General features: G+C 45.2%; 2 protein-coding genes across 2 annotated transcripts; one reads left to right on the forward strand and one right to left on the reverse strand.

Annotated features, from left to right (window-relative positions):
* Nucleotides 1-89: 89 nt before the first annotated feature.
* On the reverse strand, nt 90-4,416 carry pmpcb (peptidase, mitochondrial processing subunit beta). The gene is made up of 13 exons (XM_036518113.1): nt 4,321-4,416; nt 3,668-3,805; nt 3,436-3,522; nt 3,094-3,223; nt 2,802-3,000; nt 2,588-2,667; nt 2,328-2,440; nt 1,681-1,824; nt 1,328-1,488; nt 1,119-1,204; nt 843-931; nt 327-402; nt 90-172 (listed from the first exon to the last, which is right to left on the reverse strand). Exons 1-13 carry the CDS (start codon nt 4,390-4,392, stop codon nt 108-110), a joined length of 1,440 nt encoding a protein of 479 aa, XP_036374006.1. The 5' UTR covers nt 4,393-4,416; the 3' UTR covers nt 90-107.
* Nucleotides 4,417-9,728: 5,312 nt separating this feature from the next.
* Nucleotides 9,729-15,873, forward strand: napepld (N-acyl phosphatidylethanolamine phospholipase D; the record flags this gene model as incomplete). Its single annotated transcript, XM_036518509.1, has 4 exons — nt 9,729-10,040; nt 11,099-11,745; nt 12,140-12,254; nt 13,876-15,873. Coding segments are annotated over 4 exons (1,200 nt in total), but the record flags the coding sequence as incomplete, so codon positions are not given.
* Nucleotides 15,874-16,102: the final 229 nt, after the last annotated feature.

Here is a 16,102-nt window from a genome sequence, read left to right on the forward strand (position 1 = left end):
AACTGCAAAGAAATCCACACGGGACTTTTCTACTCTGTGTGCGCGTGTGTGTAGGGTTAACCAGTGTGCATCTGTGCGGGTTCTGCAGTGAAAGGCGAGGCCGACCCTCAGGTCCTCAGCCAGTACATGCCACTGCGGATGCGGTTGTAGTCTGGAAGCTGTTCAATTGGTCCTGAAACAGAAGAACACGAACAGAACCGAGCTTGACTACTGCATGTTATTTTGTACGTTTTTTAAGGTAACCATTTTAAATGGTTCACTCCAGAGAGGAGGAACCTTTTAGGATCTAAGAGGACTATCATCAGTAAAAGAACAAAGAAGCTTACCAACAGCTGCAATGGCAGGACACTTGTCATAGATGTACTTTGTGCACACATCCTTGATGGTTTGGGCATTAATGGCCTGGAAGAAAGGAAATACCATTTTAAAAGCCTCCAATAAAGAAACTGTACTGTATTTCTTATATTAAAACCAAAAGGTTTTCCTTTCAAGAAAAAAGAATAGGTTATGCAGAACCTTCACAAATATTGCTGAAAATATTGCTGAGTATTACTCACATTATACACTTACAGATGGGCTTAACTTACTGTCTTACATTTATGCATGTTAAACCTTTTGTAGCAGCTGGGACTTCAGCAGGGTCTAACCCAACTAGTGTTCAGGGTTCTACATTCTAGAATCTCTGTGAGATGTGTGCCGTCCTCTCGTTACACCGGTCGGGGTCTGGTCGACCCAGTTTTGGGAGTGACTGGCTCTGTGCTATAGCGTGGTAAAGAAAAGCCTGTGTGCCTACAGACAGCATGGGGGGGGGTGGGGTGGTGGAAGCTCCCGTCGCTTCTTACATCGATTCGCGCCTCCAGCTCAGGAAGAGGGATCCTGCGGCTGTAGCACAGCATCTGCCTGCCGATGTCCTCACAGATCGGGGTGGAGCCTGTGGAGGAGGAGAGGCACGTTTCATCAGCGGAACACAGGACATGAACAAAACACACACGCACACACTCGCATGATAACTACTTCTTTATCACCTTTCATACATGACTATGACACAAAATGCTTTACAGAAGCTAAACCACTTTACATGAAAGGACAGAATAAAATCTGAATGAGATGCAACCCACCGTCGAGATGCAGAAGCATGTTTGTCTTCAGCAGATTCTTGGCTCTCGCCACCTCACTCTCACTAACGCTTGTGCAGAGCGACATCCTGAAACAATCAAATTGCACAGTGAGCTTCCTGAATCAGGGAATTAGGGCAACGTGAGCACTCAGAGAGTGCCAGTGGTATGTAAGGTAACGCGGCGTTTCCTCAGTGCGTAAATGAGCTCACCATTCTTGCTGGGTAAAGTGCATCATGTCGTTGATGGTGTTGGGCTCACAGATCATATAGAGGCCCCACAGGCCTGTGTCCGTGTAGCAGGTGTTGAAAGACTGGAAGCTGTGGCACAGGTTTCCCTGACATGCCATCTGTGCCAGCTTGCTGGAGAGGTTCTACAAGCGAGAGTCGACCAAAACGGGGGTTACCAGGCTTACCAGGTGTATATGAGGTCCGCCTTGCTGTACTCGGGAGGAGATGCCTGGCTACAGGACAAGGCCAATCTAACAAAAATCAAACAGCCAATTGCCTGTCAAAGTTTTAAATCTGGACTAGGTTGGCCAATGACCCTGCAAGACGATTCTCACCACGCCCCCGCCGAAGGATCTGTCCCAGTTCCCGATGAGCGTGTTGGCCACCATGAGGGGGATGGTGTCCGGGTGCGACCAGCCCACAGCCTCCACGGCTATGGCAATGTGTGCAAGGGGCATCTTGTCATCTCGCACACGGATCTAGGTCACAATTTACACATTCATAAATAACAGCCGTTCGCCTACAGTATGTCCACTTCAGGTCATCCATTTGTCCTGCAGACCATGGCAATGAACTGAAAACTGAAAGCTAATGGAAACTATGCTGAAGACATTCTTGTCACCCTATCAGAGATACTCCAACAGGACTGGAGCATATTAAGACATTCGGTTCCTGTTTTAGTTCCAGCCACCATGCTTCCTTGTCTAGGAAGTTCTGGTACCATCTGTTGCTATGCAATTTGTAGATACTGAGTTACTGTGTTATGCCATTGTGTTACTGTGTGTTATGTACTATGCTACTCCATTACTATATATAAGGAGCCAATCAGAACACATGCGCTCCAACAATGGCAAAGGCTGAACTTTCAATGAAAAGCACACAGTGTTCAAAATCTGGTTTATATAGAGAATATCTGTGGCACAGTCAGCCAACAGTTAGTGAGTGCCCAAAAATGAAGGCTGTCAATCCAAGGCACCCTTACCTCACTTCCTGTGAAATTGCAGGGGGGCATCTCTGGAACCTCTCCTTTGTATCTGGCGGGCAGCTTCCCGAAGTGGTATTTCGCCAAGTCGATCAGCTCGTCGTGCGATACTCCTGAAAAAACAGTAATACCCTACTGTCATATTTGCATATTTCACAAACCACTAGTACAGAGACAAAAAAATACTTACAGATTCCTATAAAGCCCTAAATATTTAATTTGGCAAGAAATTTGAGTCCAGAACCATACAAGTGACTCACCTCCAGCGGCAGCCAGTACAATCCTTGGGCCTTTGTAGTGGGTTGTGATGTACTCAACAAGATCATTCCTGTTTATGGTTCTGTAACACAACCAAAAGAATACATTATATCCTAAATAAAACAAAATCTGTCAAAGCACCTGTCCCATCCATTATAATTCAGTGTCATTTTAAATTTAGCTCAGCTGGATCACGCGGGTCATTTGAAGACGCACTTGATGTTTTCCGTGGGCCCGAGGATGGTTCTGCCCAGCGCCGTGTCCTGGTACGCTGTGGCGTGCAAGTAGTCAAAGACCACTTCCTGCAGGTTGGTCTCCACTTCCTGCATCTCTCTCAGGATAACCCCTCGTTCCCTCTCGATCTCCACCTCTCCCAGAGTGCTGTTCTGGATGATGTCAGCGAGTATCTCCACAGCTGAGGGTTATGGCAAAGGTGTCACAGGTGGCTTGCTCATGTATCTCTCCCTAATTCATTCCCAACATGCGAGCAAGCTCAACATCGCCCTACCTCTGGGAAGGTCCTTGGAGAATGCTTTGGCGTAATAGACGGTTTGCTCTCTGGACGTGTAGGCATTGAGGTGAGCCCCCATATTCTCAATCTCCAGCTCAAGGTCGAGCTGCGACCGCTTCCTCGTACCCTGTGAGATAAAGAGGTTACCAGCGACTGGCCCCTGAACTGTGAGGACAGGTGGTATCTGGGCAGGGTACTCTATTTTAAATTCATCTGAATCTCATTTGACAGGGTCAGGTACATGACTTTAGCAAACGAAATTTTGGTACACCCCCAAGTCTCCAAATACAGTCCTCTCAACCCAAGTTGAAAGGTTTAAATACTTCTATGATGTCCCACCTTAAATGCCATGTGTTCCAGAAAATGAGCCGTCCCGTTATTTCTTTCGTTTTCATACCGACTTCCTGCATCGATCCAGAGCCCTACCTGTAACAGCGCATGAAGAGCCGTCAAAAGATGATGTACCTAAAGCAAGCTCACTGTTCATAGTTAATTCCGTACACATGATGCGATGCGCTGACACTGTCCATTCAGTCAAAGAGCACACGCCACACAAGTGTAGCCGACTCACCGTGCACGTTGCTAGACCAGAGTCTTCCGACGCCACCCGGAGCCCGTTTTCCAGCGTGGTCACCTTGGTTTCAGGTACATTTAAAACTACCTGACGAGCGGCCTCGGTCGCCCTGTGTCTGCGTGAGGCAATAATGGGCTGCGGAAGCACACAGGTTAATTAGACGTTAATTAATCACCATTCAAACGAATTGTGTGTGTGTGTGTGTGTGTGTGTGGTGTAGATCCCGACATTTCACACAGCACACAGAAATCAGTCAGTCAACCCTGAAAATGCGGGCTGTTTTGGAGGGACCTGACCACAACAAATCAGGGACACCATGGGGATCTGATCAAGTCAGAAGCGCTACAGGTAGCCGGCTGTCAACCCATGATGTTTGCACAAAAGTGCGATCCAAGCAAATCGACTACCAAGTCACCTAATCTAATCCTGTTTATCTAAATATGGCAATGTAGCTAGAGATTCGAGAAATGCCCGCTAACTAGGCTAGCTAGCCAGCTAACACATCCCTGCTTATCTTATGTCTTGGTAGTCACGACTGAGGAATCGGACTACAGAATTTGCCAGCTATTCGGTCAAGAAATTTTAATCGCCAAACCACGTTATAGGGTATCTATAAAACCTCGCAAGCTACGTCAGAAATAAACCCCTACCCGTGTTAAAGCATATGTTCTGTTGATGAAGTACTTTCCCGCAAGGCCCAGCCGCTGCAAGGACGCCGCCATGTTGTTTTTTTCCGTCAGCTTCCTCTTGCGCACATGCTTATGACGGCGTTACGCAATGCACCGTAGTGCGACCCACCAAGCGCAGCAACAGACAAGTTGCGCCTGATACCAGCGTTTCTGCGTACAACCCGCAGAGTCGTTGTGGAGGTCTGCGGATCGTATTTTGGTGTGCATGGCTGTGGGATGAATTTCTACGAGCACCTGCAGGCATCGATTGCTGATGCATTGCTAGCGTGGTTGTAGCAGCTACGTTACAGCACGGTGAGTATGAAACTAACATAGCCTTTTAGATTGGGAAATAACCATAACACTGCTGGTAGGTTACTACTACACGGCTGTGTCAGTTGGTGACTTTACGACTACCACTCGTGCATTTAAAAGATCGTCACTACAGCCTTTTTCGTTATCACTATCAATTTTGTTTTCGAGGGTTATAGGCAGTGTTTGCCATGAAGGAAGCGTATTTTAAATGTGTGCCCTACCAATATGGCTTCACGTGGCTTCATAAGTTGTGGCGACTGGGGTGCAAAGTAAGGAAGTAGTTCAGATCTGATCGACTGATTTTCCCAGTGTTTTCACGTCGCCGCTGTCCAAGGGGGTCTGTGTTTTGCCGGCTTTGAAATATGGTTAGGAACTGCGAAAGAATATGGACGTTAAGCTGTAAAGTCAGGCTGTCGAGAACTCTGTTTTCATGTGTGCGGCGTGACTTTAGTAAAATGCTTGCTGATTTTTCTGCTCCGGGGGGTATGCACAACTTTTCCACTGTCCCGAAAGCCAGCACGGCCGCGGAAGAAATCCCACCAAGGTGATGAACTTGGGACACATTCGCCGACATGCGATACTACAACTACCAGGTCCTACTCCGGTCTAACTGCATTTCCTCTTACATGATCGGTACGATAAAACAATTTGCATAAATAATAGGCTACACTACATGTTTTAACATATTGTTAGTTGACAATGTTCATCTTTGCTGCTCAATTACTACATAGGCGTAGCTATTTTTTGCAACGCGGTTGAGTATTTTTTTTCAAGCTCATTGAGACACTAAGATCTTGGATCTTAGTGTAAGAGGATTAGTGAGTTATTATTTCCCCCTGTGACTGAGAGCAGTCAGAAATATGCTGCACACTAATGCCCCCCTCCCACCCCCAAACAAACGCACACCACACCACACCACAGCATAAACACAAACCGGCAACACGTCCCAATATATATCATGTAGCTTTCCAAAAGCTTGGGCTTATATGCTCATCGCGAGACCAGTTTATTAAAGTCCCCTTTGATGACTTTCATTTTTAGGCCTCGCGTTATGACAGGCACCTGCCTCCTCGTGCATTTGCGATTTTGGCTCGTTTATGATGGAGTAGCCCATTGCATTTCCAGCCTTGGATATACTTTACCAAATAACCCGTCAGATCCTACTTGTCAAAGATGCTACTCCCCAGTAAAGCTTCTTTTTTTACCTGGTGGTTATCATCCATTTACTGAGCTTTCTGTATCTTTCGGTAAACTCGATTCATTCAGTTTGTTGAAATATGATGAAGTTTGTTGGAAAAGAAATGTATTTTGTTTTAGTCTGTCCCACCAATTGTCAGAGATCCGGGAGGATAATCTTTGCTGAGAGTGTTCCTGCTGGATATGCAAATGAACGCCAGGGGGCAAAATATGTATATTCCTCCATTGAAATGTTAATAAAGATTTGAATCGACTTCCTTATTAGGTATAGTCACATGCTCCAATTCCAGGAGCACGACGTCAGAACGCTGGCTAGTTACTCTGTTGCTGGTCCAGAGTCAGCACTGCGGCGACCAGTGGAAATGCAAAGACCGATAATACAACTTGTACGTGCGGATTAAAGTGCATTTGCTGCAAATGTCAAGATAGAACAGATTTGCTCTAGCAAGCCGCTTGTTCTCCATTTACGTGAAGAATTGAGGTATGGGCGATCATATTGTTTATGATAAAAAATTGGTGGGATTCACATCTGCGATTTATTTTTGTTTTGGGCTGTGTTAAATGTTGATGTGGATATTTAACAGGAGCATAGTTTATATTCTTGTTAAACAGATTTAGTTTGCAGAAACGTTACCTTTTCAAGTGGAATTCTGCTCAGTGGTCGCTCGTGCGTTAGTGCAACGAAAGCTAAAATTACCCCTCGCGTTTATTTATGCAGTTCGTCTTTGCTATATTTGTCGCAACCATTTCTTGAATGAAACAATGTGATTTTACGTCGCTTGATCCCGTTAGGAACTGCTGGCTTCCTTTGTATAGTCTCTCCCGTGCATCGCATCATTGTATATTAAACGTTAGCTTGCAGACGAAATCTTCAAAGACGAGCGTTTTGGGCTGTGATCTCATGGATGGATCTTTTCAAGTCGATGGGCTACATGTTGGGGCAGTTTGTCGCGGATTCGAACACGTTTAAGAGTTAGATTTGACCAGCTCTACATAAAGTTGCATTCCCAAGTTGGGTTTCCCGGTTCAGTTCTCGGCCCCCTTTGTCTTGGTGGAGGAGGAGTACAGAGGAGCAGGAATGTCAAGCGTGCGACGATAGGAAAAGATTTAATCTAATCTTACTTTATTTTATTTGGTTCGTGGCCAGTGTGAAACGCCTCCGAACGGACGAGGTTGAAGTTCTCTACCCTCTTTTAATGATCTGCCCCTGTTGACGCGCAAAGATTGGCTGGACCATTGTGTCCTGTATCCGTTCTGTGGAGGTACGTTTCTACTGCGTACATCTACATGGCTTTAAAACTGTGCATTTGGTAACTAATTTTGTTCATTGCATTTTTTTTAAATACGCACTGTTCCCGGTCCACCGAGCTACACAATTTACTGGACAGGAAGTTTGTACCTCCACTGTTGAATTTATTTTAATGGAGATATAAACAATATTGAAACGTGGAATAACCGACGGATTAAATTTTGACTGGGCATGTATTAACTCCCAGGTTTAAACTCAAACTATTGTGAAGTGGAAATTTTAAGAAACAAGATTTGAAGAAACAAATTAACTTTGAACGTCGGTCCTAATCCATTACCTGAAAAATAAGGGTGCTAAACTGACGGCTGTTCTGAAACCCAAGTTTGAAGAGGAGACATCTTTTCCTCTTCATCACCAGGAAGATAACGTTCAGTAGCGGCATTCTTCATACACGCCGTACTGAGCAGCTGTCTGGTTGGCCGGGCACAGTAAAGTATATTCAAAACATGGACAAGGTATCCTCTCCTGTCTCGGGTTCACCTGTACTCCTGCCTGTTGAGTAGGCTTCATGCTTTCTACTGAATACCGTGGAGAGAGTTGCTATATACCAACACTGCCTTTCTCTTTATATACTGCAGCACTGGTTCCTAAGTGAACTCCATGCCGTTTTTATCTTTACTAAATTTGTATGCGTGGGTGTATTGTCATAGCAACAGAGCATATTCATATGAATCTGACTCCTTCCCCCTGCAAAGTAGATGTTCTTCTCGGAGGTGGATTTAAATAGGGCACCAGTAGCCCCCGTTAAAGCGTGAAGTGTAATGCGAACGAGGAACTAAGGAATTGAACAGTTAATTACGACCACAATATGTCGGTAGACGTTGACAAGCACAGGTTCTGCTGTGTGCCTGTCTGTCGTTGAAGAGTGCGGACAGCACTGATGTTTGATGCACGCAGCCTGCGATCATTCCAAAAGAATGTGCAGAGCATCACATGTCTCCTGGTCACACCTATTTCAGATTTACTCTAATCCTCATGTCAGGAGAAAGTGAACCTCCCTGTAATAACCTTTGCAAATGGAAAGCCGGGAAAGAAAGATCTTATGAGTGAGTCTGCTGGGAAACATCAAAGCAAATACGATGGGCGTGGCATAGATAGCCTCAGGCTTATTTCTCTAATGGGATTCAAACCGTAATAATGGTAATAACGCGCAGTCTTCCTCACTGCCCCATTCTGCATTATTTCCTGCAATACGGTATGCAAGTGTTAAAAGATAAAATAACAGAATAATGTTCTGTGTTAACATGGAAGTTGTGTGACTGGGACAGGAATATAACCATGTGCGTGTGTTAACATGCCACATACGGAAGAAGGTGTGTTAGCACATCATGTGGATGGGGATGCTGTAAAGAGCAGTACAATAGCAGCAGCTTAAGAGGCCTGTTTGGAGACTTTCTCAGAGGCATGCCGCTGTTTAATCCTCTCTAACCACAGTTCATCATCTTCATTATGCGAACACTCATTAGTGCTGGAAGCATATGGAGCCTTTTAAACAAAGGCATTAGTAATATCCCAAGGACATTAAAAACCAATATAACAGCCCGTAATGACTTCAGAAAAGTCAAAAAGAATCTCAGAAGAAAAGGATTTCAAAAAAGAATTGATTAAAGAAATGCTTCTAAAAATCAGCTAGGCCTCCAGCCTCCTCTCTTCTGCAGAATGACCACAATTCCTATAAAATGTGTTGTACTTGACTCAAATCCCACGATAAAACAAACTGATCTACATCTGGTAGGTGTTTGGTTTGTTTGCCTTCAGCAGAGGTCAGTCAGTCAGTTGCATTCTCAAAAAAAATACTGGCATTCCCCCAACTTTGTCTTAACCTCCTATAAATGCATTCCTTGTGATTAGTGTACAGACCTCTATTGTAATAAGCTATGCAATACTACAGTCTGGTCACAATGAACTCCTTTTTGCCTGGAATAACTCTGTTAATTTCGCATTTCTAATGGACTGACGCAAGCTAGCGTTATCTGTAACATTCCTTTGTATTTAGAAGGCCTTATGGGTTATTATATATGTTGTTTTCTTTGAAAGTAAAACAGCAAATCACTAAACAGCATTTTTAGGGCAGAAGGGCAGAAGAAGGTAGTTAGATACCTAAATGAAGGAGACCCCTGTCATTCACGTGGTGCACATTCTGGAGATCCTGGAAAATGGTGAAATCCAGGAATGCTGTCCGATCCTGTACCGATGTATCGGTACCCATCCTAAAGGTTTATATACAAGGTGGATTTGCATCTGATACAGAAACACAGTTAATGTAAAGTATTAATGCAGTAAGCATGCGTTAAATGTACTGACAGTGTAGGAGTGCAGTTGTTCTAGCAGCTCTCTCCTCCCCAGGAGTGAAGCTGGGAGCAGGAAATGCCGTCAGGGGAATGCTGTCAGGGGAATGTTTAGCATTGCAAATGGCAAAGGTCTCCTGTGCAGTGTGCTGTCCTGTTGCTGGGGTGACTCTGCAGACAGTGTTGTAATTATGGGATGTGTCTCATGCAGGTCCAGAGCATTGGGTGGCCCTATGGAGAAAGTGGAGGAAGAGAAAAGCTTGGCGGAGGGGGGCAGCGGGGGGGCGGAGGGGGGCGAGCAGGCTGTGGAGGGGGGCAGCCGAGGGGCGGAGGGGGGCGAGCAGGCCGTGGTCAGGCCTCGGGACGTCCCCGCCCAGGACTCCCGGAAGAGCAGCTCCTCCCGGTCCTCCCGCTCCTCCCGGAAGAGCTTCCGCCTGGACTACCGGCTGGAGGAGGACGTCACCAAGTCCAAGAGGGACAAAAGTGGCCGCTTCGTCAACCCCTGGCCCACGTGGAAGTTCCCCTCCTACTCCACCATCTTCAGGTTCTTCTTCCTGGACAAGAACCACAGCAACGTCCCCTCGTCTAAAGAGGTAGCCATATGGACCTCCCTGTGCTTGGTGGCAGTCACTTATAACTACGATGTCCATTTCACTTGTCCTTTTGCATGTGGGGCATTTTACAGCATTGAGGCAACAGTATTCATAACGATTGTCATTTATACTGCTGTTTTGGAAACAACCATGCAAACACACTCGATGCTGCCTCACCAACAAACCTGTTTGGCTGGATGACAGGCCTCACTAAATATTTCAGAGCAATTAAAAAATGGCAGTAGGTTTGCACTCAGACTGTGGGGCGCTTATTTGTTAGGAATGGTTTGCTAGGGATGGCACCCAACCCAGCTGAACTTGTGGCAGTTAGAGTACTTGCTGAGCATGCCTAATAGGGATTGCAATAAGATGCAGCATTGATACTCCTGTTTCCCTAGCAGCAGGGCTTTATTTGTGCCAGGCTCAATACAGAGCCCACAAGAAGCTGCTCTCCACTTCCTAAATATTACCTACTGCTATAGTAACAACGCTGGTAGATAATTTTAGGGGTGTTTTAATTTGAAGGTAAGTCTGATCGCTTTAGGTTTCAAAGTAAAGCTAGTACCTGTAAAAAATATGTCATCAGTGTCTTTGCACTGGCATTTGACTTTTTTTTTTTTTTTTTTAATCCGATCATCACTAATGACATACAAAAACATTTTAAAATGGCAGCTTTAAAAAAAATCCTCAACTTTATCTTTAACTAAGAAACTTCAGACTAAATCAGAAAGTTTACTAAGTTTGCAAGCCTGTGCAATACCTGCAGTATTACTGTGTGGATTTTGATTCTGTTTGGAGCTTTGCCACACAGCTGTGTGCAGCAGTGATTTATAATATTGTGGAGGATCCAGCGTACTTAGTTTTCCTGTAAATTTGTATGCCCCTGTTTGGAGTAGTTCTGGCAGTGTCTACAGCAGTCCTTAATTCAGTGCCATATACAGTGCTATTTCTGTACTTTTAGACACACAGGGGAATGAAGGCTTTCTTTGTGTTACCTGAATGCTCCTGGCAGAGAGGCTGTGTCCTTACAGGTGTGTCTGTGCCTGTATGCTGCTCAGGTGCTGGACCGAGAGCTGCCCATACTGGAGCCCTTCTTTGTGCAGAACCCCGAGCAGGTGGGCCGAATCGGCTCCGGGATCCGGGTGACCTGGCTGGGCCACGCCACGGTCCTGGTGGAGATGGACGACCTGGTGGTGCTGACGGACCCGGTGTTCAGCCAGCGGGCGTCGCCGCTGCAGTTTGTGGGGCCGCGGCGGTACCGGGACCCGGCCTGCACGGTGGCGCAGCTGCCCCGGGTGCATGCGGTGCTCATCAGCCACACCCACTACGACCATCTGGACGCGGGCTCGGTGGCCAGCCTGAACGCGCGCTTCGGCGCCGACCTGCGCTGGTTCGTGCCACTCGGCCTGCTGGACTGGATGCAGAAGCGGGGCTGCGAGAACGTCATCGAGCTGGACTGGTGGGAGGAGAACTGCGTCCCGGGCCACGACGAGGTCACCTTCGTCTGCACGCCCGCGCAGCACTGGTGCAAGCGCACGCCCGTGGACGACAACCGCGTGCTGTGGTGCAGCTGGTCCGTGCTGGGGCCCGGCAACCGCTTCTACTTCGCCGGCGACACGGGCTACTGCTCCGTCTTCGAGGAGATCGGGAAGCGCTTTGGGCCCTTCGACCTGGCCGCCATCCCCATCGGCGCGTACCTGCCCAGGTGCGTTTGCGAGATGAGCGCTGCAGCCAGCCCGTGTTGCTGCTGTGGGAGATTTGTGTGTCACGGTTCATTCTGTTCATTCTGTCTGAGGAGCAGGACTCGTAACCGAGAGGTTGCTGGTTCAATCCCCTGCTGGGGCACTGCTGCTGTACCCTTGGTGCTTAACCCACAGTTGCCTCAGTAAATATCCAGCAGTATAAATGGAAAGCATGTAAAAACTCTAACCTGTGTAAGTCACTCTGGATAAGAGCATCTGTTAAATGCCAGTAATGTTATGTATGTTATGTAATGTAAATTTGTGAGTTAGTGTGTAGGATGTGTTTCTCATTGATCTGTTTCTGACATTATGATTTGTACTTCTGACTGTTCGCTTCTGACCTGTGTGTTCCTGCAGGGACGTGATGAGGTCACAGCACGTGGACCCGGAGGAGGCTGTGCGGATCCACATCGACGTCCAGGCCAAGCACTCCGTCGCCATACACTGGGGCACCTTCGCTTTAGCTTACGAGGTGAGCGCTCGGCGCAGACAGGGTGTCCAGCCAAGAGAGGTCACAGTGTTAACACCACATGAGCTCTGTGAGGGGCTGTTGTCAGAGAATAACTTTTACCTCAGTTTATTATATCGAATTGTAGCATCAAGGCGTGGATGAAAGAGGCCTTTTTACATGGCGTGACTGTACCAGCACAAAAGGTGTTTTTTTTTTTTTAAATTTGGGTGCTGCTGTATGATATCTTTTCTCGGAGAACCCAATGCCCATAAGTGAAGTCAGTCCTTTTTAGTGTATGTCTTCAGTAAAAACGGGCGAAGATATAGGTCAGTATATTCTAATGCAAAAGGTCACGTGCACCTAATCAAGGTTTATGGGTTAAAATCAAAAGAGACAACTGCACCTTTGAAGCCAGGCAAGACCAGGCTTTGGGTTGCAGTAGTTGTTGCTGTCTGTGCAGAATTGGAGACTGAAGGTCACAGAACAGAGCAAGAGTGCTCAGCTGTGTGTGTGTGTGTGTCAGTGCTGGGGGGGGGTCAGTTACAGCCTCATAAATCAATACAGCCTTCATGTGGAGAAAGGAAGCATTCTCTTTTTTGTGTTTGTCTCTGACTGGAATATAAATCCACCATATCCTGGAAGCCCTGGCTGGTGTGTTCAAGGCTGTGGCCTCTAACTGTAAGGAAGCTTGCTGGGACACAAAGTTGCAGTTGTTTGGTGTGAACAATGCTGCAAGCTTTTTCATGAGTGATGTGAGCTTTGCTTTATATTAAATAATGGGACCCATACAGGGGGAATCAGGCATACAGGCACTGTGTAACCAACCATCTCTAAAGCTAACAGAAACAGATTATCTGAACTTAATGAGTCTGTTTTGCTCTGGTGCTGGAACTCACCTCACCAGTGGGCAGAGAGGAAATGTCATAATTTAAAGAATGACGAGACACCTGTTATAATTAGTTTCTTTTACTCATCCTCATTGGCGTTCAGTGTTAAAGTATAATTATATCTGTAATAAACTGCTCTTTGGTGCAAAAAGGATCAAACTGTGTTTCACCACTTATAAGCTATATCTGGTGGTAGTCACCTATCAAACATGGGTATGCGAACGGCATATTTCAATACCACAGTTTTCTCTGAGGCATTTTAATAGAACCCATTAAAGATAAAAGCACTTCAACAAAAATAAAAAATGTACATGAATGTCCTCAGACCGCAAACACTCCGGTCCCACAGAAGGAAGTCAGTGGAGGGGAAAGTTAATGTTCCTCTTTTTGTTTGTTTTTGTGCCGTGTGGGTCACAGTGCCCGTGGACAGGAAGTTACCTGAGCCCCAGTGATGATATGCGCAGTGGTGTCGAGTGTGGGCATGTAGAGCGGTTCACTGTGCTCTGTTTCAACAGGCCATATCCAGGCAATTATCCTATCAGCAGGCATTAGAATGGCCTTTTGTCTGCTGGTTTTGCTTACAGGTGCAGTTATCCATGCAGCCTCGACAGAAAAAAAAAAAGATTCAACGCACAGCTTTCCAAATACACTTTCACTCTGTCCAGGTGTTTCAGAAACCATGATATTGGTATGGAGAAAATATTTTTAAGTGCCGTGCTTTTGGTTTTTAATGCTGCTGTTATTGCATTTTGCAGTATTACTTGGAACCGCCAGTGAAGCTGAAGGAAGCTTTGGAGAAGTATGGACTCAATGAAGATAACTTCTTCCTTTTAAAGCATGGCGAGTCCAGACTTCTGAATTCTGAAGAAGTGTTTGAATGATTGGATGGAACCTGTCACAACTCCCCTCCCTCCGGTTATTGGTAGTGTGCTTTCATAATTTAAGAACACCCAATCCGGTGTTCCTTGGCCCAAAATGTATACACCACTAAGCGTTAGCAAGTGTTGGGCTATGCTATGAACAGTGATTGGAAATACAGTGGAACTGTATTCGACACCATGAGATGAATATTCATCTGGGCGTTTTTTTAGGCCCTTCAAAATGTCTCAGACCAGTTAAATCAAGCTTTCTTCTCTTACCCAAATGATAAATGTACTTTATCTCTCATCTCAATAAGATGAGGACACAAATATACTAGCAATACTTAAAAATACGGGGGATTATATGGCAAAAAAATCATAATGATGATGTAAGTCGCTCTGGATAAGAGTGTCTGCTAAATGCCAATAATATCACAATTTTTGATACAAAATATGTGTGACAATATTTTCTGTTATTTTTTAAACTGGAGTTGATTTCATGTTTTTGAGCATGGAGTACCAAGGGAGGGCCATTCTCCTATGTCAGCTGTGGCCATAGCCCATGTCAGATTGCGTGAATCCGAAACTAGTTCCAAATTAGAGGTTGAACCTTTTTTTGGAATCAGATTCTCCCCTGAGTCCAGAGTAGTTTTCTCAACTCCCTCACTTGTTTCTTGAGGAGAGTGAAGAAAGTGACCTGGGACGAGAACCTGTGGTATATCATCAATATTGGCACGGTTAGGGGGTATTAGTAGGCATATCGCTACTGTGGGTTTGAGTGCCATATTGCTTTTATAAAAGGGATCCATAGTTTTGTCAGTTCTGCCAGTTAAGGTTTTTCAGTAAAAAAAAATTATAAAACGATTATTTCCAATCCAGTGTTCCTTTGTCAATTTGTGTTTCAGCTGAGATAGCAGTCCCTGATAAATCAGGGGTGATGAAATTTTCATAAATCTTTTTAATACCAATTACACTTTGTGTGTGATATCTCTTTCATAATATGGATCCATAGCTGGCTAAATGTAAAGTTCACACCTGAATTAGCTTTTCAGCAAAATTTGAAGGACGATCTCCACGATTTGTGTGAAAAGGCGCCTGAAACACTATCTATGGCGATACAAATCGCAGTATCGCCCAACATACAAGTAACCACTACACAAGACTTTGGTGCCTGGAAAACAAGCAGGTTATTTGAAACAATGCCTTTCTGTAAAGCTAATGGCTCATATTAATGGTTACTATTTGCAGATACTGAATTACAGAATTGTGGAACTTTTGCTGTTAGTGCCATGTTTGTTGTGAGTCTTTCCAGTGATCTAAAAGGACTGGAGCACTTGGGCCCTGACTTTACTCAGATACATTCAGAGTTTGGCTCTTTTTACTTTGCAGCTTTTACATTACACACACACTTCTGCAGTAGTGTTTTGGTGCACGTCGTAATTCTTCTTTTTGTGCTGAGGTGTTTTTGCATTTGGGCGGGCCTCTGTTTTAAGCCTGCCTATGAATGTGTACATTTGGTTATTTTGAAAACATGCCAAGGCATTTTACAGCACATCTGGGCTTTAAGTACTCCTGGTGCAGCCCGCATCCATTACCCCCATTACTATGACGTTAAGGACATCTAACCTCTGATGTCAGGACTGCAAAGACAGTATGCTGTGTACAGCACATGTAAATATGGTAGCCTTTCACTTTCACTATGTACATAATAAAATCTGAGCTTTTTGTATTCACTAACCATCTTTGGTTTTCTAAATAAATACTGTTGATTAAAACAGCCGATCTGTGAATGTTGTTTCTTTCCACTGGCCTGCCCCTGTTGTTCTCATGTGTTTCGGTATGGCAGTTAGCATTTCAGCTGTGTGATCAGTGCTGACCTGGCACTATTGTAAAGAGCCCCGCTTTTCTGGTACTGCCTACACTCGCCTATAACTCATTGGTAAATAAAAACCCGTGAAATCGCTTGCCAGCTCTGTGCATTTGTTCAATAGCATATGATTGATTGTGGTCGAGAGACCAAAACAAAAAAAAACATGGTGAATGGTGCTGATTATAAGCAGATTTTACTGTCCAACGTGGGGAAAATGAGATCATCAATGGGTCACATTTGGAAAAAGACAAT

This window comes from Megalops cyprinoides, chromosome 23 (genome assembly GCF_013368585.1).
Source record: "Megalops cyprinoides isolate fMegCyp1 chromosome 23, fMegCyp1.pri, whole genome shotgun sequence".
NCBI classification, from domain to species: Eukaryota; Metazoa; Chordata; class Actinopteri; order Elopiformes; family Megalopidae; genus Megalops; species Megalops cyprinoides.